This window comes from Somniosus microcephalus, chromosome 3 (assembly GCF_052327205.1).
Source record: "Somniosus microcephalus isolate GS21.2 chromosome 3, FLI_Smic_1.0, whole genome shotgun sequence".
Lineage (NCBI taxonomy): Eukaryota > Metazoa > Chordata > Chondrichthyes > Squaliformes > Somniosidae > Somniosus > Somniosus microcephalus.
The window spans coordinates 95,291,885-95,315,502 of record NC_140989.1 but is presented as its reverse complement, the minus strand read 5'-3'; the positions used below and the strand labels follow the sequence as shown (position 1 = coordinate 95,315,502).

At 44.0% G+C, this 23,618-nt stretch overlaps 1 protein-coding gene across 18 annotated transcripts in view; it reads left to right on the top strand.

The window, feature by feature from the left end:
* Positions 1–9,073: 9,073 nt before the first annotated feature.
* Positions 9,074–23,618, top strand: part of LOC147121217 (girdin-like) — a 456,789-nt gene continuing 442,244 nt past the window's right edge. For 6 of the 18 annotated variants that reach the window (XM_085981375.1, XM_085981374.1, XM_085981371.1 and 3 more), the window contains exons 1-2: positions 9,076–9,692; positions 9,819–9,919. In XM_085981375.1, the coding sequence (XP_085837501.1) occupies positions 9,633–9,692; positions 9,819–9,919 (161 nt within the window). In that variant the 5' untranslated portion in view covers positions 9,076–9,632. Of the gene's footprint in view, positions 9,693–9,818; positions 9,920–23,618 lie in introns of those variants that run through there. The other 12 variants (XR_015077512.1, XR_015077511.1, XM_085981380.1 and 9 more) reach the window with 5 other exon arrangements.

The window sequence follows — 23,618 nt, the reverse complement described above, 5'->3', positions numbered from 1 at the left end:
TTTGTAAGATCAGGCTTTCAATCATTAGGTGAGGTCAGGAAGCATTTTAGCAGAGGGAAGAAGAGTGACTGACACAAGTTTAACTTACTTTTATTAGCTACTTTTTACTATGTCCAATATTGTACCAGGGGTAGATTTATGGTTTTAGTCTTGTTGCTGATGAAAGTTAATAAAAACCTTAACAACATGAAAAGTGAGTAAAATTGGAGCTTACATAGAAACATAGAAGATAGGAGCAGGAGTAGGCCATTCGGCCCCTCGAGCCTGCTCCGCCATTTAATGAGATCATGGCTGATCATCCAAATTCAGTATCCTGTCCCTGCTTTCTCCCCATATCCCTTGATCCCTTTAGCCTAAATGGTTCGTTCTCGGGCTGGCAATCAGTAACTAGTGGTGTTCCGCAGGGGTCAGTGCTGGGACCCCAACTCTTTACAATCTATATTAATGATTTAGAGGAAGGGACCGAGTGCAACATATCCAAGTTTGCCGACGATACAAAGGTGGGAGGGAACGCAGTGAGTGAGTGAGGAGGACATAAAAAACCTGCAAAAGGACATAGACAGGCTAAGTGAGTGGGCAGAGATTTGGCAGATGCAATATAATGTTGGAAAGTGTGAGGTTATGCACTTTGGCAGAAAAAAAATCAAAGAGCAAGCTATTATCTAAATGGAGAGAAACTGCAAAGTGCTACAGTACAAAGGGATCTGGGGGTCCTGGTGCATGAAACACAAAAAGTTAGTATGCAGGTGATCAGGAAGGCCAATGGAATCTTGGCTTTTATTGCGAGGGGGATGGAGTATAAAAACAGGGAAGTCTTGCTGCAGTTATACAGGGTATTGGTGAGGCCACACCTGGAATACTGCGTGCAGTTTTGGTTTCCATATTTAAAAGATATACTTGCTCTCGAGGTGGTTCAGAGAAGGTTCACTCGGTTGATTCCAGAGATGAGGGGGTTGATGTATGAGGAAAGGTTGAGTAGGTTGGGACTCTACTCATTGGAGTTCAGAAGAATGAGAGGCCATCTTATCGAAACATATAAGATTGTGAGGGGGCTTGATCGGGTGGATGCGGTGAGGATGTTTCCACTGATGGGTGAGATTAGAACTAGGGGGCATAATCTTAGAATAAGGGGCTGCCCTTTCAAAACTGAGATGAGGAGAAACTTCTTCACTCAGAGGGTAGTAAATCTATGGAATTTGCTACCCCAGAGAGCTGTGGAAGCTGCAACATTAAATAAATTTAAAATGGAGATAGACAGTTTCCTAGCAGATAAGGGAATTAGGGGTTACGGGGAGAGGGCAGGGAAGTGGACGTGAGTCTAGGTTCAGATCAGCCATGATCCTATTGAATGGTGGAGCAGGCCCGAGGGGCCGTATGGCCTACTCCTGCTCCTATTTCTTATGTTCTTATAAATATATCTAACTCCTTCTTGAATATATTTAATGAATTGGCCTCAACTGCCTTCTGTGGTAGAGAATTCCACAGGTTCACCACTCTCTGGGTGAAGAAATTCCTCCTCATCTCAGTCCTAAATGGCTTACCCCTTATCCTTAGACTGTGACCCCTAGTTCTGGACTCCCCCGCCATCGGGAACATCCTTCCTGCATCTAGTCTGTCTAGTCCTGTTAGAATTTTATAAGTTTCAATGAGATCCCCTCTCATTCTTCTAAATTCCAGCAAATATAAGCCCAATCGACCCAATCGCTCCTCGTACGTCATTCCTGCCATCCCAGGTATCAGTCTGGTGAATCTTTGCTGCACTCCCTCCATGGCAAGAACATCCTTCCTCAGATAAGGCGACCAAAACCGCACACAATACTCAAGGTGTGGTCTCACCAAGGCCCTGTACAACTGCAGCAAGACATCTTTGCTCCTGTACTCGAATCATCTTGCTGTGAAGGCCAACATACCATTTGCCTTCTTAACCTCCTGCTGCACCTGCATGCTTACCTTCAGCGACTGGTGCACAAGGACACCCAGGTCTCGTTGCATTTCCCCTTCACCCAATCTATTGCCGTTCAGATAATAATCTGCCTTCCTGTTTTTGCCATCAAAGTGGATAACCTCGCATTTATCCACATTATACTGCATCTGCCATGCATCTGCCCAATCACCCAACCTGTCCAAATCATACTGGAGTTTCTCTGCATCCTCCTCACAGCACACCCAGCTTTGTGTCGTCTGCAAACTTGGAGATAATGGCCCAGAAATTCGGGTCGGGGTCTTCCTGCGGGTGTAAGCCCCCGACCTGCACTTACCTTGCGCGCTGGCCGTTGTGCTGTGGGCCCCCGTGGAATTCCAATCCTGGGCCTGCTCCAGCTGCCGGCGTGCAGTGCTTGCATATCCCAGGGACGCAGTTAGTTTGATGCGGCCCCTGGGATCACGTGGGCCATGGGGAGCCAGGGAATGCTCCATTCATAAGATTGACAGGAAGAGCTGTCAAAACTTATAAATACTATGGCCCCAAAACAGCACTAAATCTTCAAATAAATTTTAAAAAAACCTCACATTTTTTAAATAAACTATAAATTACATGAAATAACTATTTTAAACAATAATTTAAATTTTTGAAAAAAATAATTTTATTTTCTAACGAGACTAAAAATAAACTTACCTTACTTTAAAGTATTTAAAAATAATAAACCTGTGGAAAAAATGTTTTAATTTTAATTAATTCACCACTTACCTTGTAAAAAGCAGGCCTTATGCCTGCTTTTTATATGTGTAAATTCTGCAGACTTACCCTCCCGGGAAAACCTGCAAAGAAAACCGAAGTTCGATGCGCACGCACAGCCTCTCCCGCGCACACGTTCGAACTCTGAACCCCTTCGTTCAGGGGAACGGAAGTGCCGGTTTCCCGCGCATGCGCAGTGCATGCAGGAAACCGGCACTTCCATTGGGCTTATGGGTGAGTACCCCGTGCGTACTCACCCGTGGAGACCCGAATTTCTGGGCCATTACATCTAGTTCCCTCGTCTAGATCATTAATAAATATGGTGAATAGCTGGGGTCCTAGCACCGATCCCTGCAGTACCCCACTAGTCACTGCCTGCCACTCGGAAAAAGACCCGTTTATTCCAACTCTTTGCTTCCTGTCTGCCAACCAGTTCTCTAGCCAAGTCAGTATCTTACCCCCAATCCCATGTGCTTTAACTTTGCACGCTAATCTCTTATGCAGGACCTTATCGAAAGCCTTCTGAAAGTCCAAATACACCACATCCACTGGTTCTCCCTTATCTATTCTACCAGTTATATCCTCAAAAAAATTCCAGATTAGTCGAGCATGATTTACCTTTTGTAAATCCATGTTGACTTTGTCTGATCCTGTCACTGCTTTCCAAGTGCTCTGCTATTACTTCTTTTATAATGGACTCTAGCATTTTCCCCACTACCGATGTCAGGCTTACCAGTCTATAATTCCCCGTTTGCTCTCTACCACCTTTTTTAAATAGTGGGGTTACATTAGCTACCCTCCAATCCATGGGAACTGTGCCAGAGTCTATAGAATTTTGGAAGATGACCAGCAATCCATCTACTATTTCTCGGGCCACTTCCTTAAGTACCGTAGGATGTAGATTATCAGGCCCTGGAGAGTTATTGGCCTTCAATCCCATCAATTTCCCTACAAATACTGAATTCATTCAATTCCTCTCTCTCATTAGACCCTATGTTCCCCGACATCTCTGGGAGGCTATTTGTGTCCTCCTTTGTGAACATAGAACCAAAGTATGTATTTAATTGGTCAGCCATTTCTTTGTTCCCCATGATAAATTCCCGATTCTGACTGCAAGGGACCTACGCTTGGCTTCACCAAACTTTTTCTCTTCACATATCTATAGAAGCTTTTATGTTCGAACGTGTGCGCGGGAGAGGCTCAGTTTTTATGTTCCCTGAAAGCTAACTCTCTCATACTTTATTTTCCCCCTCTGAATTAATCCTTTTGTCCTCCTTTGCTGAATCCTAAACTGCTCCCAATCCTCAGGTTTGCTGCTTTTTCTGGCCAATTTATATGTCCTCTCCTTGGATCTTATGCTATCCCTAATTACCCTTGTTAGCCATGGTTGCGCCTCCTTTTTTGTTTTATTTTTATGCCAGACAGTGATGAACAAATTCTGTAGTTCATCCATGCGATCTTTAAATGTTTGCCATTGCCTATCCACCATCAATCCTTTAAGTAACGTTCCTCAATCCATCCTAGCCAACTCGCGCCTCATACCATTGTAGTTTCTTTTATTTAAATTCAGGACCCTAGTCTCTGAGTCAACTACTTCACACTCCATCTTAATGAAGAATTCTATCATATTATGATCGCGCCTCCCCAAGGGGCCTCGCACAACAAGATTGCTAATTAATCCTTTCTCATTACATAATACCCAGTCTAAGATGGCCTGATTTCTCGTTGGTTCCTCGACATATTGGTCCAGGAAACCATCCCGTATACACTCTAGCAATTCCTCCTCCACAGTATTGTTACTAATTTGGTTAGCCCAATCTGTATGTAGATTAAAGTCACCCATGATAACTGCCATGCCCTTATTGCACGTGTCTCTAATTTTCCATTTAATGCCATCCCCAACCTCAGCATTACTGTTTGGGGGTCTGTATACAACTCCCACTGACGTTTTCTGCCTCTTGGTATTTCTCAGCTCTACTCATACAGATTCCACATCATCAGAGCTAATATCCTTCCTTACTATTGTGTTAATCTCCTCTTTAACCAGCAATGCTACCCCATCCCCTTTTCCTTTTTGCCTGTCCTTCCTGAATATTGAATACCCCGGATGTTGAATTCCCAGCCTTAGTCACCCTGGAGCCATGTCTCCATAATTCCAATTATATCATATCCGTTTACATCTATTTGCGCAGCTAATTCATCCACCTTATTACGAATGCTCCTCGCATTAAGACACAAAGCCTTCAGGCTTGTTTTTTTAACACTCTTAGGCCTAGAAATTCAGTATAGCCACGTTTGGGGCGCTACAGCCGGGTGGCCGCTAAAGTTTGCGCCCGGCGCAACTTCGCGCCACCTTCACCGATATTCAGTGGCATCGCCCCAAGAGGTTGCTGCTGCGCTAAAACAGGCGATGCACGACTATCATTAGGCGCTAAGCCGGCGGCCCAGGGCGAAACCCCCGAGGGCGGGCGCAGCGCAGGTGCGGCGAGCTGCTGATTGACGGCAGACACTCTGGCGCCGGTGAGCTCTTAAAGGGGGAGGGTGGATTTGTTTTTTTGAAAGGCCGAGACTGGTGTATTTGTGTTTTTTGAAAGGCCGAGACTGGTCGATTTGTGTTTTTTGGGGGGGCTTCTCTCCATTAGTTTGTAATGTGGGAAGGGCAGAGGTTTCAAAGAAATAAATGTTCTTAAATCGCACTGTCCATGCTTTCTTTTGGAAGTCATGGTTGCCCTGCTCGGCTGAGGGCTTGTGGAGCGGCTACATTCTTCTTGTGCTATGCCATTCCCTGAGAGGGGGCCTAGAACCGACGTTCAATAAGCCGCCGACGGGCGGCCCTTGCACTTTCTGCCTCCCTCCTGTGCTGGTCCTCCTCCTCCTCCTCCTCCTCCTCTGGTGGTCCTCCAATGTCTGGTGGCAGTGGCTGAGTCCTGCGGATAGCCAGGTTGTGCAGCATGCAGCACACGACCACGAAATGGGAGACTCGCTCAGGCGAATACTGTAGGGCTCCTCCGGAACGATCCAGACAGCGGAACCGTTGCTTCAGGACGCCGATTGTTTGCTCAATGATGTTCCTGGTTGCTTGATGGCTGTCATTGTATCCCTCTTCAGCAGGGGTGCTGGGCGCACGGAGCGGGGTCATCAGCCATGTGCACAAAGGATAGCCTTTGTCCCCGAGAAGCCATCCTCGTGGGTGAGGCTGGGCCTGGAACATGTCTGCCACAGAAGTCTGGCGCAGGATGAAGGCATCGTGGCTGCTGCCTGGAAAGCGGGCATTGACAGCTAGGATGAGCTGCCTGTGGTCACACACCAACTGCACGTTGAGCGAATGGTAGCCCTTCCGGTTGCGGTAATCCTCGGCATTCTCCAGAGGTGCCCGCAAAGCCACATGCGTGCAGTCAATGGCGCTCTGCACCATGGGGAAGCCCGCTAATGCTGCAAAGCCCATTGCACGCTGTTGCTGCTTGACAAGGGCCATGGAGAAGGAGATGAACTGACGTCTCCTTCTGAAAAGGGCATTGGTCACCTGGCGGATGCAGCAATGCACGGCAAACTGGGAGATGTTGGAAATGTCCCCAGTAGCGGATTGGAAGGAGCCGGTGGCATAGAAGTTGAGAGACACCGTCACCTTCACTGCCACCGACAGAGACGTCCTGCTCCTCAGATATGGCTGCAGATCTCCGCGAAGCAGGTGGCAGATCTCGGTGACCACCGCCCTTCGGAATCGCAGCCTCCGAACACACTGCTCGTCAGACATGTTCAGATATGAGAACTGCTGGCAGTATACCCTGGGTGGGTAAGGCCTCCTTTGCCGACGCCTGTTGCCCCCTCTCCTTCTGGCCATGCCTGCCACTCTCTCACGGCGTCTGTGAGCCCTTTGAATGCAATGGAGAAGGCCAACGTTTGCACCCATTGCAGCCCCCATTATATGTTTCCAATCAATGATATGGCTCTGAAGTTAAAGACAAGTGGAAAGCTGTGGCCTGAAGCCACAAGTACCTGTGCGAGTGTTGAGCCAAACCAGAAAGCTCTCTACCTTTGTCTCTCTGCAAAGATCCGTCTCTCACAAAGAAGGAGTGTTGCAAAATGGCTGCCTTTTCTACTGCAGGAGGAGTGCCCTTTAATTTGCGCCCCCCGCGGCGACGGAGAACCGTTCCCCTCTACCAGTCGCTAGGGGCGCCAGGCGCACAATAGGCCGGTGCCACTGAATTTCCGGTTTGGGGCGAACAAAGGGCGTTGCACGATGAAATGACGTCAGGATCTGCGCGCGCAGCTGAGCACGCGCAAAGGCTTTGCGCCGCCGCTAAATCTTTACTGAAGTTGGGGAGAGGCGCAGATCGCGCTGCGACTGGCCGCTAGCCGCCTAGCGCCCCACACCTCCTCCTCCTAAGGCGCTAGCGGCTGGCGCAAACAACTGAATTTCTAGGCCTTAGTCCTTTTAGAATTATTATTTACTGTGGCCTTGTTTGATTTACACCCTTGATTTCTCTGCCTTCCACTTTTGCTTTTCTCCTTCCTGTCTTTTGCTTCTATCCTTGCAAAGCTGACTTTTGAAAATCAATATTGCACCAGGGGTAGATTTATGGTTTTAGTCTTGTTACTGATGAAAGTTAATAAAAACCTTAACAACATGAAAAGTGGGTAAAATTGGAGCTTAGTTTTGAAAATCAGAATTTTGGCTTCAGGTTTACATTTTCAGAAATGTTGAGGCACCTCACTTTCTACAGGCCAATCCAATTAGCACATTTGTCTGTTGAAGAATTCAAACCGCCTGAGGGCAACAAAGGTTGCCTCTTGTATTCGATGTAGACTGAGTGTGGCCAGCTGAACGCACGGCCATCAATGATGGAACGATTAAAATTGGGAATGCGCAAGAGGCCCGAATTTGAGGAGCGCGGAGATCTCAGAGGGTTGTAGGGTCCTCCAGGAAGTTATGTTCCGGAAAAAGTAATGGTCAAAAGCAGAGCGACGCCGGCCTGCGAGTGACGCGACAGCGGGGCCACCGCACCACCTACTCCTGATCCTATTTCTTATGTTGGTAATCGGTTGGTGATGGCCGAATGTGCTTCCTGTCCGGGAGCAAAGGTCAAGAAAGGGTCCAGTCAGGAAAAAAATAACAACTCATGATTTCTTTACCAAAATCTCATGATTTTTAAGAGTTTGTCTCCTGATTTATGAGGCGGTGGTGTTGGCAATACTGTGATAGGATTAGATGAAGTAAGGTGGGTGGAGGCTCGTGTGCAGCATAAACACCGGCATAGAGCAATTGGGCTGAATGGCTTGTTTCTGTGCTGTAAATTCCACGTAATTCTATGGATTACATAAAATATATTTTATGATGCAAATAACTAGGTAAAAGATTTTGGGAAGGAAGAACATAGTTACGTGCCCCTTATGCAAATTTTGTAAGACAGTAGGTAAAATATTACAAATAATTACATTGATATATTTTTTCAATATCATTAAGGTGTACAATATTTTTGTCTCCAGCCAGTCATGTATCATTGTATCAGTAAATTTTATGTATTACATTACAAGCTGCACTCCCATGTTCGTTCCTGATTATGCGTGAGCAGCGCCACAGGAGATCTATGCCTGCGTTTTGTTGCTAAATTGTGGTATGGCGTCTACGGTGATAACTCTGGTTCACGAACTTGGTTGCAAATGCCTGTTCCAATGGTTTTGTTTCGCATTTCCGCTGCAGCGGAAAGGAAAAGGCAGCGCTGCTTTTCCATCTTGTACCATCTCTTCCTTTCGTAGATTGGGATGGTAAAGTTAGCTCAACTTAACTGGTCAGCATTCATGAATGAGGGAAAAAAAGACTTTTTTTAGCTAAGCATTTGGATTTTTATTAACATGAATACTAATGAAGTTTACATGGAAAGTTTCTCTGCTGATACGTTTTCCGCGCCGTTAGGCGTCACTATTGATCCTTCTTTGTTTTTGTAGCTTGCATTATGTTCGATCTATTAACTTATAAAATGTTACCTTTTCTAAAAAAAAATCATAATTTAAGTTACTATAAATCAATGTAATCTTAGTCGCAGAAAATACAATTTTTGAAAATCGCTGGTATATAACCGAATGAAAACGATACAGGATGAAGTAAGGCATTTTATAACCGATAAACGTTTTAAAACCTTACTATATACCTATGAGTAAAAACACATATGCCTTTATGTAAATGCCGAGCATCACTCCATCCTCTCCTGATCTATAAAAATGCCCCACCATAGCGGACTTGTTTCTCTATGTGAGGCTCCCGCTGAGCAAGACGGCGGGGCGATACATCTTGGGAGGGGTGAGGCGGATTGATCTCAAAGTCTCTGGACTTGGGATCGTTGACTGAGTGAGGAGAGTTCGTGCAGGGCGGTGACGCGGCTCGGTGAGTGACGTTCCACGGCCGTTGGTCGGCTCGTGCTGGAGCTCAGTGCCGCTGAGGAGACGCGTGCGGCGGTCCTGAAATACCGTTAGAGATGCTGGCATTTATTTCTGAAACATCAAATATCAATCCTCTCTTATTTTAATTTCGGTTTTCTAAAACAAAAGATAGATGATTACTGAGCGTTGTTTCATTTTTTCCCGGGAAATAAGTATTCGCTTTTCCAAATCTATTTTGTGTTAATTTGTCGAGAGGAGACGCAGTGTTGCAAATTATTGGGGTCTGACGGCTTTCCATAGGAATTCGTGTCTGCTGCAGGAAGAAGGCGGTTTTCCTGAAGTGATGTAGACGCAATAATTTAAATCAAAATTTTTGTACCAAAAGATTAGTTTGATGACGTCTCGTTTGCTGCATTGCAAATGATCACGATTCAAGCAAGCCTCGGCTTAAAATGGATACTTTGTGAAATTAACGTTCGCTAATACATAGGATGCTAAGAGTATACATAGGATACGACGACAGGCAACAGCAGTGGATTTTACAGTTTAAAAGAAACCCCTGATTTTTCGTTGATTGAAAATGGAGAACGATTTTACTACGCTTCTAGAGCAGTTTATGTCTGATCCCTTGGTAACTTGGGTAAGCACTTTTTGACTGCTTCTTTCAGATCTTTAGTTCAGCAATTGCAATCCATGGTGCAGGTTATGCAAATATGCTTGGATTAAAATGAAATTTTGTTTTATTTTCAATTCCCCACCCCTTTAGGTGAAGACTTTCGGGGCGTTAGCTCCGGCAAATGGAGGAGCACTTTTGGAATACATGGAGTTGGTTGATGGTATCTTTCTCAGTAACATCATGGTTCAAATGTAAGTATACATTTGCACACGCGTTTTGAAAATTCGTTTTTAATGTTTCTGTATTTTCCTATATTGCATATTTAAAATTGCATTTAAGATGTGAAACTTGAAGATTTACATAGACGAGTGAATCTTTGACCACCCCTCGATGAGACTGGTATTCCGTAGAGAATTCCTAAATTACGTTTCTATGGCAAAATATCCCCTAGGGACCAGGGTGTCGTTTTGCTTTTTTTGTACTGTTGTTTCTGCGCCCCCCCCTTCCCTTCGGTCCCGCATTCTGTGGAGCGATATGATTTCGAGTGTCATATATGCTTAATTAACTGAGAAAATCAGATCAAATTGATGCAGCATTTCATCACACTCACAAGTACTGTAAATAGGTTGATATCATCCGTGAAAGCATAGTACACATGTACTGCTCTAGGATGCTGGGTTCTTCCTTTTGTGGGAGCTAACTTTTTTTTCCTCTCTGCTTTAGTAGTCATCATACACGAATATTAATTTTGGAGATGTCCTATAGATTATTTCCTTGTAGTATGCTTTAAATATGGGCATTTTGCTGATAACCTGAATCTATTTTATAATGCAACCAGTATAATTTAAAGTAGAGATATACTTAACATAATTTCTCAAAATCTTCTCACAATAAAGTCTATTCATTGAATGTACCATACTAATCGTGACACTTATAACAGAATAGATTAAGGATTTTTTTGTCTGTTTCCTTTAACTGCATCAGTTTTGCACATAATTTATAATTTGGCAAAAGTACCTTCATGGCAGGTGATTCCAGGTTGACTTAAAACATTTAATTAAAAGAAGTTATTTACCCAGAGGGTGGTTAGAATATGTAACTTCTGCCACAGCTGTTGAAACAGACTCTCAATTCTTTTAAAAGGGAATTATAGTTGTTTGTAAGAGGAATAATAGAGTATGTGGAACAAGCAGGAAGGAGAGGGGATTAAAATGGGTGGCTTAACTAAAGAAAACACTTGATGGGCCAAATGGCTTGTTTATATTCTGTGACATGATTCTGTAAAACACCACTACTTCTAAAAGAACAACTGCTTTTGGTTTTTAAGACATAAAGATAATGTGGATCTTTGGCTTCAGTATCACTGAATATTTTGACAGTACTGAAACTGGCATAATTGAATCTCACTGCTGCCATACATTTTCACACTGTCTTGGGTGAAGCTGTACTTTGGACCATCATAAAGTGGGATAATGTAGTTTGACTTCTGAGCTATGTTGAGCAGAAGGATGTTGGGTTGAAGTCATGGTATCTTTCTGCAGAGAAAGGGAAATGAAGGTGGGTGGGTGGTGGATCATAATTCCATGTACCATCCAGCAGTCATCCAAAGATGATATTGGAAGAGGACCGGAAACAGATCATCTACCCTCGGGAGTAAAGGTGTGAGAACTAAAAATATGATGTAGAGAAAACATAGGATACTTGGTTGGATAATAAATGACTTGAAAAGGAAATTGTGAAATAACATCTAACTTTTTAATTTGTGCATCTCAACTGTAGATGTTTGGATTTTACAAGCCTTACAGTATGCATTTAAATGCAGCAATTATTTGCTAATCTTGGGCTGTCTGTCTGCAATTTATAATGGCATTGATTTAATCAATATAAAGGTAAACATTTTGAAGTAAATTCTTGTCATACTGTATAGTAATTGGTGTCTTATTGATCACGGCAAGGAGGCTATTATTATTAGGCAAAATTCATTTTTTGGGTAGTGGATTTTTTCTATTTCTATTGCCTTAATCAAAAACCAAGCATGTTTTATTTAAAAAAAAAAAAAAAAATCAATTTAAACATTTTGGCTTTATTTATTTCTTAAAATTAACATCCTAAAATAAGTCACAAAAATGTTATCAACTTGACGGACAAACAATGTATGTATGCTTCAGAAACTAAATTTATTGTACTTCAGTCATTTTCTGAGGTTAGACATAGATGCTGCTGATTACACATACTTCTATATTGGTGTTTGCCATAGGTAATGCCAGCAGTTAATGCTGTCATTGAAAGTATTGCCCTTTCCAGTTAGAAAATGCAGTAATTTATTCATTTCTAGGGGATTGCTAGCAGTGGCTGTGTATCAATTCCTTTGGTCTCCATATTAAATTTTTTGTGTTCTTTAGTGTAACCACTTTCTGATTGTGTTCTGCTTGTGTGTCAGTGTGGATCAGTTGGTAGCTCCTTTGCCTCAAAGTCTGAAGCTCCACTCCAGGACCTGAGTACATAAAAATAGGCGACACTCCTTTGCATATATATGATGCAGAATAATTATTTATATAATGTGTTCTCAAATCTCAGAATTTCAAATTTCTTAGGACCTCATTTTAATATCTCGCCCATCAGCCTGTTCCTATAGTTCATTTTGGATGTTAAAAAATTTATGGCATCCTTCAAATAAGTGCAGTGTTATGCATATGGGCATGGCAAATGCTCAACATTCATGCACCCTTCAGGGAAAGGCACTAAAGAATGTGGAGATAAAAAAAGATTTGGGCATTCCAGTGCATACATCCTTAAAGGTACATGAGAAATGCTGTGATACGATAGCTAGAGCAAATAGGGTGTTGGGATGCATTCATAGGACAGTTAAGTACAAGATGAGGCATACTACAGTATTTTATCCTTATATTATACAAGACCTTAGCCAGGCCGCACTTGGAATAGTGTGTCCAGTTTTGGTCTCCTCACAAGGTTGGTGATATTGAGGCTTTGGAGAGGGTGCAGAGGAGGGCCACTAGACTAATTCCCAATCTAAAGCATCTTGGTTATCAAGATAGACTAAAAGAGTTGCAACTCTACACTTCAGAGAAGTGTAGATTTAGAGGTGATCTGATTGTGGTTTATAAGATGAAGGGAATAGATTGTGTTCCAGCTGACAGTTTGTTTCAATTAAATGTTAGGGGGGGACCAGGGGTCACAAATTTAAGTTGTATAAGGCTAGATTTAGGTTAGATGTCAGGAGGTGGTTCCTTTCCCAGGGAATAGTGGACCTCTGGAACAGGCTGCCGTCTCATGCGGTGGATGCCGATTCGCTGAATTCCTTCAAGAAAGAGCTGGACCCTGTTTCTGGCTGGGGCAGAGATCACCCCTTACAGAAGGTAGGTACTGCAGGAAATTCAGGGCCAGAGTGATCTCCTGGACTAGTTTTGATCGCCTAGATGAGTTGGAGAGTAATTTCCAGGATTTTTTCCCCCAAATTGGCCTGTGATTTAAATTTTTTTTTTGCCTCTCCCAGGAGATCACATGGTTTCAGGTGGGGTGGAGTTATGTTGTGATACTCAAGGTAGTGCAATAATGTGGGACAGGCTCGATGGACCAGATGGTCTTTACCTGTCCGTCATTGTTCGTATGTGTCATCACACCAAATAAGCTAAGAAAAGTGTCCCCTTTTTAGGGGGCCACAATGAATAGAAACCCAAATCATAAAAAACAAAGGAAACTTAACAAATTAAATAATGGTTCTACCCGTGTCGTCATTAATTGTATGTGTTTAGGGGGTGGGACAATTCTGAGATTTTATAAGGCATTATATAAATAAGTTTTTCTGCATCACATCTTTACAAAGATCTGTTTCCTTCCATATTATGGCAGCACTGAGTGGCAACTGCTTTGTTTGAAAAATAGGCGTGCTCATTTCAGTCTGTTATTTTGGGCGTTTCACTTATTTGAAATAGACATGCTAAGTTGGTGTTTTTTCCAATTAAAAAAAAAAAAAAAAAATGCTTTAAGGTTAAAAATGGTTAAAGATATATCCTCCAGGCCTTATTTGTAATGGTACAGGAAATACTTTATCATTGTATTCTTTAATACCACAGGTTGCACATGAAACTTGCCCTCTGTTTTTGGTGCACTAATGGTTCAAATCCAGTCATCGACAGATGGTCAGATATTTGTTGTCAGATTGGAGTCTGGATTGAAGCTGTGTTGGAGCTTCCATTAAGTTATCAAATTTCAGATCCGATGGATTTTGGTCAGTGTGTCAGTAATTCCTAATGGTTCACTATATGGAAAGCATTAATTTCTGTGTGGGGCTCTGAAGTGCGGTTAATAATGGTGTTTTTCCTGTTCATTTGTCAACGAATTATACAGTTGCATTTCTACTGGAGAAAGACTGCACTGCTAGTTTTTTCCAGTTCAAATGAAATTGATGTCAGTTGTCATAAGTAGGTTACTCAAAAATGCAGATAGCTGTAGGTCATTCTTTGCACTGTGCTGCCTATTGACTTGTGTGCAGAATTGGCCTATTTCGCCAGGCTACTTGTCAGTGAAGCATTCTAATTTCCTAGTTTACAAAGAAATTCATTCATCTGTAGTATGCTTACTGTCTTGGAAAAGATCCACACACTGGCAATCAAGTTAGCCTTTGGCACTTGACCATACTATTGTGTGAATGCAATATTTAGAAAATGTTCCAGTTTCCAGTGGAATCTCAAATAATTATTACAAACATTATATGAAATATTGATTTATCTCTTTTTTTTATACAAAGCATTAGTATATTGCACTGTATTTCAGTCACTGAGGACGACTCATTGAGTTGACTGAACCATTGAGACTGATTTGATAGGTGTTTGAGTCAGGCGTAGTTAATTCATATTGCGGAAAATTGTAGATTAACCATGTTTAATGGAAATAAGTTGTTTGTTGGGGAAACCATGCAATATATAGAGTCAAATGGTCATTGAAGTGCTAGGAAGAAATGACATTTCAAGAAATCTAAGGAGAAGCCGAAACATAAACAGAAAATGGTTGGAAACACTTGAGGTTAGTCAGCATCTGTGCAGAGAACTGATAAAGGTAATGTTTCAGATTTAGACTTTTGTAGACAGATTTCATGATTGGTCTACATCTCATGTTACTGTACCTGTTTTCCAGTGGCTCAGGAAAGTGAGCACTGGGTTTAGATAACAGTATCTCTCAACTGTGGTCCTATTAGAATTTTATAGTGTTACCCATTATCGTGCAAATCTTTTAAAATGTTTATTTTGAATATCAAATCATCAGAATGAGGCAAAAGTTATGTTTTAAAATTAAATAACTTCAAATCATCTATACTTTAACTATATAGTTTTTTTTTAAAAAAGCAGATAAGTATAACTCCTTTAAATGTATAATTCTTTTAGTAGAGAATATACACAAGACTTATTTATAATATTTAGCTATTTTGATGAGCCTAAACAAATAATGTATTTCTTTGATGTATCTGTTTGTACAAACAATACAGTTTAGAGCTTAGAACAGGTCAGTAAATAAATAGTAATAAATTAGGGAGGCTTGTAGTAAATTAAGATCCATAAGAAAATTGTGATGCCTTTTTAAAAGTTGATTCTCTCTCCTTGTTATGGGTGTGACTTCACAGCCCATGTTAATTGGTTAGTTTGGGTTTTCTTTTTGTTAATTGCAATGTGGTTGCTAGGGAACATTTGTTCAGTGCACAATATTTTGTAGCTTGAGATGAAAGGGAAACAGCTGTTGGGAGTTTGTAATGACTATGCAAAAGCACTGAATAGTTAGTAAAAATCATATACCAGGGTTTATATTATTGAGCACATAGGTCTTGTTTGTTAATTATTTTTTTCCTTTAACTAAAATGCCCTTTAGTGCTACAGTATAACAGTTAAAACAATAACAATTGAAAACATCAATTATTAATACTAAATGTATGAATGATGAATGAGAGCCGATCAGCATAACATTTTAATGATTTGATAGACTCCGCAGCATAAGAGGATAATAATGTGTGATGTTACATGTCTAACTCGGCAAATGATCCATTGTATCTTTTCTGATTAATGACAGAATAATCATTTACGAAGCTTCGCTGTTGCTATTCTATGAAGATTTTTAAACAGAGTGACGACTGCCAACGACCGGAAGCTGCGCAGAAGTGTTATGTGCATTAATTAGGAAGCTGATCTCGATTTATGTTTCTACCCTTTTTTTCCTCAGCGCCCGCTCCCTTCCTGGCTCTTTTTTTCCGCAGAGCCCGTGAGTCACAAAGTCAGCAACCAAAAAAACACTTGGACTGCGCATGTGCAACTACTTCAACTTTGTTGACAACAGTTGCTTTTTTAAATTAATAGATGATGTTGAGATCCAAGTGTAGTGGCTCTTGTATTGGCTCCGATAGGTTAAGCATCAGCAACTCCTGCTTTGCTGCTCCAAATATCATATCAGACCAGTAGCCTGCACTATCTGCAGCTGCAGAAGGAAGAACATTTAAAATCTTTACTGCTGTGGAAGTCTGTACTCAATTGCAAATGGCTCATTTAGAAACATTCAAAAAAGAACATCTGAGCATACAATAAGGAGAGAGAGAAAAAACTGTCCTCGCTCGCCCGCCTGGCCCCCCACAAGCCGGCCTGTCCTCCGCTCGCCCCCCCCCCCACCGGCCGGCCTGCTCTCTGCTCCACCCGCCCTCCGCTCCCGCCGGCCTGCCCTCCGCTCCCCCCCCACCGGCCTGCCCACCGCTCCTGCCCCCCCACCGCCGGCCTGCCCTCGCTCGCCCCCCCCACCCCGCCCGCCCCTCCTCGCTCGCTCGCTCTGTCACTCGCACTCTCAATTTTATAGAACACAAAGCAATGGCTATGACACATGTATAAGCAGAACACTCTAATTTTGCCTCCTCCTTTGCTCCTGTTCCTCTTCTTCCTCTTCCTCCTTGTCATCCTCTTCCTCCTCCTTCTCCTCCTCCTCCTCCTCCTGAGGTGGTCCCGTAGACCCTGGCGGCAAGGGCTGGGCCCTCATGATGGCCAAATTGTGGAGCATGCAGCAGACCACGACGAAATGGGACACCCGCTCAGCCGAGTACTGGAGCACTCCTCCCGAGCGGTCAAGGCAGCGGAACCATTGCTTGAGCACCCCGATGGTGTGCTTGATGATGTTCCTGGTGGTGGCATAGCTCTCATTATATGCAAGGTTATAACCCAGGTGGTGTGCCACAACTGCAGCATGTGGGAGTTTGTGGAGAGCATTGTGATCCCAGACAACCCTTAACTTAAGCTAGATCAAGTAGTCAAGCAACTACACTAAACTAAGTTACCTAAATACAAATTTAATTAAAATAAAACAAGGTCATATAGGGATGGCTGTGCAGGTGGTGTGCCACAACTGCAGCATGTGGGAGTTTGTGGAGAGCATTGTGATCCTGGACAACCAAGTTTGCAGTAAGTGACTTCAGCTCCAGAGTTTTTGAGCTGGAGTCTGAGGTGCAGACATCAGGGATGGGGAGAGTTACCTGGACACTTTGATCCAGTCACACCTTTTATGTTAGGTAGTGGTTAGTGGTCAGGGACAGGAGGGTGTGACTGCAACTCAGGCAGGTAAGGGGACCCCAGGTGCAGTGCTGGAGGGAGTGAAAGGGAATGTAGTTGTGGTAGGGGACAGTATAGTAAGAGGGATAGATACTGTTCTCTGCAGCTGCGTCCGAGAGTTCCGAAGGTTGTGTTGCCTGCCCGGTGCCAAGGTTAAAGACATCTCCTTGTGGCTGGAGAAGAAATCCGAGTGGGATAGGGGGAGCATCCAGTTGTCGTGGTCCACGTAGGAACCAATGACATAGGTAGAATTAGGAATGAGGTTCTGCTGAGGGAGTTTGAGGAGCTTGGATCCAAATTAAAAAGCAGAACCTCCAAGGTAATAATGTCTGGGTTGTTACCTGAGCCATGTGCAAATTGGCATAGGGACAAACAGATTAGAGGTTTAAATGCATGGCTCAAAGAGTGGTGTGGGAGGCGGGGGTTTCAGTTCATGGGGCACTGGCATCAGTACAGGGGAAAGAGAGAGCTGTTCCGTTGGGACGTGCAGTAGACAGGGTTTAAACTGAGGGGCTGGGAGGATTCAGGAAAAAGTAAATTTAAAAAGCAACGCGAGAAATGTCAAGGTTCTAGAGCAGTAGAGTTTTGGGTAAAAATAAGCAGAGTGGGTCAGGAAGGGACAGAGTAACAAAGGTAATAAGGCATAAGTGACTAAGGTGATATCAGCGAAAAATAGAAATAAGTCAAAGCTGAAGGCACTACATCTGAATGAACAAAACATTCGCAACAAAATAGATGAAATAATTCTAGCGCAGATAGAAATTGTCAGGTTTGATCCAATAGCCATAACTGAGATGTGGTTGCAAAGTGGCCAAGGTTGGGAACTAAATATTCCAGGATACTTAACTTTTAGAAGAGATAGGCAAAATGGAAAAGGAGGAGGGGTAGCCCCGATAATAAAGGATGGGATAAAGACAGCAGAGAGAAAGGATCTTAGCTCTGAAAATCAAGAAGTAGAATCTGTTTGGGTGGAGCTAAGAAACTGCAAGGGGCAGAAAATGTTGGTGGGAATAACAACAGAAAATGCTGGAAAAACTCAGCAGGTCAGGCAACATCCGTGGAGAGAAATTTGAGTTGACGTTTCGGGTTGGACCCTTCTTCAAAACTGGAAAGAAAAGAAACTAGATCGGAGGCAGGGCTGCGATCGGACAAAAGAATAAAAGAAACAAAAGAAGTAAGAGATTAGAAGCTAGATGAGATGGTAATAGGCTGGGATTAGGTGTAAAGTGTACTGGCAGGGCAAAAGATAGCTGCCAGGTGTGAGAGAGAAACAAAAGGAAGGGGGGGGGGGGGGAAGGAGTGGAACAATTACAAGAGAAAATGAAATGGGGGCCGAGCTTATGATCTGAAATTGTTGAACTCGATATTGAGTCCGGAAGGCTGCAGACTGCCTAATCGGAAGATGAGGTGCTGTTCCTCGAGTTTACGTTGAGCTTCCGTGGAACAATACAAGAGGCCAAGGACGGTGAGGTCCGAGTGGGAATGGAGCGGTGAATTAAAATGACAGGCGACCGGAAGCTCGGGGTCACCCTTACGGACTGAACGGAGGTGTTCCGCAAAGCGGTCACCCAATCTGCGTTTGGTCTCCCCAATGTAGAGGAGACCGCATCATGAGCAGCGAATACAGTATACTAGATTGCGAGAAGTACAAGTAAATCGCTGTTTCACCTGGAAGGGGTGTTTGGGGCCCTGGACAGTGGGAAGGGGGGAGGTATAGGGGCAGGTGTTACATCTCCTCCGCTTGCACGGGAAGGTGCCAGGCGAAGTGGAAGGGCTGTTTGGGGTGATAGAGGAGTGGACTAGGGTGCCTCGGAGGGAGCGGTCCCTGCGGAATGCTGAAAGGGGAGGGGAGGGGAAGATACGTTTGGTGGTGGGATCACTTTGGAGGTAGCGGAAATGCCGGAGGATGATCCGTTGAATGTGGAGGCTGGTGGGGTGAAAAGTGAGGACAAGGGGAACCCTATCGTGGTTCCGGGAGGGGCAGGGGTGAGGGCAGAAGTGCGGGAGATAGAACTGACACGGTCGAGGGCAGTGTCAACCACAGTAGAGGGGAATCCTCGGTTGCGGAAAAAGGAAGACATGTCTGAAGCACTGGTGTGGAAGGTGGCGTCGTCGGAGCAGATACGGCGGAGGCGGAGAAACTGGGAGAATGGAATAGAGTCCTTACAGGAAGCGGGGTGGGAGGAAGTGTAGTCCAGGTAGCTGTGGGAGTCAGTGGGCTTGTAGTAAATATTGGTCGATAGCCTATCCCCAGAGATGGAGACGGAGAAGTCGAGGAAGGGAAGAGTCCGAGATGGACCATGTGAAGGTGAGGGAAGGGTGGAAATTGGAGGCAAAGTGAATGAAATTGTCAAGTTCGGGGCGAGAGCAGGAAACGGCACCGATACAGTCATCAATGTATCGGAAAAAGAGGTGAGGGAGGGGACCCGAGTAGGACTGGAACAAAGATTGTTCCACATAGCCCACGAAAAGGCAGGCATAGCTAGGACCCATGCGGGTACCCATGGCAACACCTTTGATTTGGAGGAAATTAGTGGAGTTAAAGGAGAAGTTGTTCAATGTGAGAACAAGTTCAGCCAGGCGGAGGAGGGTCGTGGTGGATGGGGACTGGTCAGGCCTCTGTTCAAGGAAGAAGCGGAGCAATGTTGGTGGGAGTTGTTTATAGGCCCCCCAAACAGTAGTTGTAATGTCGGGCAGAGTATAAATCAGGAAATTAGAGGCACATGTAACAAGAGTAATACAGTAATCATGGGGGACTTTAATCTACATATAGACTGAGCAAACCAAATAGTGTGGAGGACGAATTCATGGAATGTATGCAAGATAGTTTTCTAGATCAGTATGTTGAAGGACCAACTTGGGAACAGGCTATTTTAGATCTAGTATTGTACAATGAGAAAGGGTTAATTAATAACCTTGTAGTAAAGGGGCCTTTAGGGAAGAGTGACCATAATATGATAGAATTTTATGTTCAGTTTGAAAGTGATTTAGTTAAATCCGAAACTAGGGTCTTGAATCTAAACAAAGCAAACTACGTAGGTATGAGGGGCGAGTTGGCTAAGGTAGATTGGAAACTACATTAAAAAGTATGATGGTAGGCAAGCAATGGCTAGCATTTAAAGAATTAATACATAATTTACAACAAATATACATTCCTTTCAGGCACAAAAACCCCACAGGAAAAGTGATCCAACCGTGGCTAACAAGAGAACTTAAAGATAGTATTAGATCAAAGGAAGAGGCTTATAATTTTGCCAGAAAGAGTAGTAAGCCTGAGGATTTTAGAATACAGCAAAGGACGACCAAGAAATTGATAAAGAAAGGGAAAATAGAACATGAGAGTAAACTAGTGAGAGAGATAAAAACAGACTATAAAAGCTACTTATAGATATGTAAAAAGGAAAAGATTAGCAAAAGTAAATGTGGGTCCCTTACAGGCTGAGACAGGCGAAGTTATAATGGGGGAATAAGGAAATGGCAGAGAAATTAAACAAATACTTTGGGCTGGATCCGGGTTCTCGTCCCGGCCCCAGCGACGTCCGATGCACAGACGCTATTTTCCCCTGATTGGCCTTGTTAAGCCCGCCAATTAAAGGAAAGCCAGTGTCAGATGACGTCAGTTGATGACACTTCATCTGCCGGTTTTCTTAAAGGAACATGTACTATTTATTTTTGACAGATGATTTGTCAGTGTTTGACAGCATTGAGGTGCTGTCAATAAGAACATAAGAAATAGGAGCAGGAGTAGGCCCTTCGAGCCTGCTCCGCCATTCAATGAGATCATGGCTGATCTGCCTCAATTCCATTCACTGGCCCTTTCACCAAATCCCTTGATGCCCTTACTAGTCAGAAATCTATCGACTTCTGTTTTGAATATACCCAATGACTGAGCCTCCACAGCCCTCTGGGGTAGAGAATTCCAAAGATTCACCACCCTCTGAAGAAATTTCTTCTCATCTCAATCCTGAATGGCCTACCCCTTATCCTCAGGCTGTGGCCCCTGGTTCTAGACTCCCCAGCCAAGGGAAACATTCTCCCAGCATCCACCCTATCAAGCCCTGTAATAATTTTGTATGCTTCAGTGAGATCCCTTCTCATTCTTCTGAATTCAAGAGAATACAGGCCTAGTTTACTCAATCTCTTCTCATATGACAGTCCCGCCATCCCAGGAATCAATCTCATGAACCTTTGTTGCACTCCCTCTATGGCAAGTATATCCTTCCTGAGGTAAGGAGACCAAAATTGTACACAGTACTCCAGGTGTGGTCTCAACAAGGCCCTATATAATTGGAGTAAAACTTCTTTACTCCTGTACTCAAATCCTCTTGTAATGAAGGTCAGCATACCATTTGCCTTCCGAATGGCTTGCTGCACCTGCACATTCACTTTCAGTGACTCGTGTACAAGGACACCCAGGTCCCTTTGAGCATCTGCATTCCCCAATCTTTCACCATTTAGGAAATATTCTGCCTTTCTGTTTTTTCTACCAAAGTGGATAACTTCACATTTATCCACATTATATTCCATCTGCCATGTTCTCGCCCACTCACTGAGTCTATCGAAATCCCCTTGAAGCTTCTTCACATCCTCTTCGCAACTGACACTGACACCTAGCTTTGTGTCATCAGCAAATTTGGAAATGTTACATTTAGTCACCTCATCCAAATCATTGATATAGATTGTGAATAGCTGGGGCCCAAGCACCGACCCTTGCGGTACCCCACTAGTCGCAGCCTGCCATCCTGAAAAAGACCCGTTTATCCCTACTCTTTGTTTTCTGTCTGTTAACCAATTTTCAATCCATGCTAGTATATTACCCCCAATTCCATGTGCCTTAATTTTGTTCCTCAACCTCTAGTGTGGGACCTTATTGAAGGCCTTCTGAAAATCCAAATACACCACATCTACCGGTTCCCCTTTGTCTACTCCACTAGTTACATCCGCAAAGAACTCCAATCGGTTGTCAAACAGGATTTCCCTTTCATAAATCCATGTTGACTCTGCCCAATCTTACTACAGTATTAGTTTCTAAGTGCCCAGTTATTGCATCCTTTATAATAGATTCCAGCATTTTCCCAACTACTGATGTGAGGCTAACGGGTCTGTACTTCCCCATTTTCTCTCTTCCCTCCTTTCTTAAATAGCGGGGTTACATTTACTATCCTCCAATCTGCAGGAACCGTTCCAGAATCTATAGAATTTTAGAAGATGACAACCAATACGTCCACTATCCCAATGGCCATCTCTTTCAAAACCCTAGAATGTAGGTCATCCGGTCCTTGGTATTTATCAACTTTTAGTCCCATTAATTTTGCTAGTACTGTTTTTTTACTAATAATTCCTTTAAGTTCCTCATTCTCACCACACCCTTGGTTTTCTCTTATTTCTGGGAGGTATTTTGTGTCTTCCTCCGTGAAGACAGAAACAAAGTATTTATTTAATTTCTCTGCCATTTCCTCATTCCCCATTATAAATTCTCCTGTCTCTGACTGTAAAGGGCCTACATTTACCAACCCCAGTCTTTTCCTTTTCACATACCTATAGAAGCTTTTACAATCCGTTTTTATAGCTAGTTTGTGCTCATATTCCATTTTCCCTTTCTTTATCAATTTCTTGGTCCCCCTTTGCTGATTTCTAAAAAGATCCCAATCCTCAGGCTGACTGCTTTTTCTGGCAACTTTATAAGCTTCCTCCTTTTGACTTAATACAGGTAGACTATCCTTTATCCGAAAACCTCGGGACCAGCCGAGTTTCGGATAAAGGAGAATTTCGGATTTCGGAAGGTGGGTCGGCGGGGGGTCGTGCGCACAACTGACGCTCAGCGTAAGTCAGTCGGGTCGGGGCCGGCGGGGTCCGCGGGGGGGTCGGCGGTTGTCGGGGCTGGCGGGGTCGGCGGTTGTCGGGGTCCGCGGGGGGGTCGGCGGTTGTCGGGGCTGGCGGGGTCGGCGGTTGTCGGGGCCCGCGGGGGGGTCGGCGGTTGTCGGGGTCGGCGGTTGTCTGGGCCGGGGGGGGTCGGCGGTTGTCGGGGTCGGCGGTTGTCGGCTGGCGGGGTCCGCGGGGGTGGTCGGCGGTTGTCGGGGCTGGCGGGGTCGGCGGTTGTCGGGGCCGGCGGTGTCCGCGGGGGAGGCGGGGTCGGCGGTTGTCGGGGCCGGCGGGGGGTCGTGCGCACGACTTACCCTTTATCCGAACTTCCGAAACCGGAACCCTCTAAAAACCGAAGGTTTTTTCGTTCGTACGCACGACTTACGCTGAACGAAAAAACCTTCGGTTTTTAGAGGGTTTCGGTTTTCGGAAGTCCGGATAAAGGGTAGTCTACCTGTACTAGCTTTAATTTCTTTTGTTAGTCATGGTTGGATCA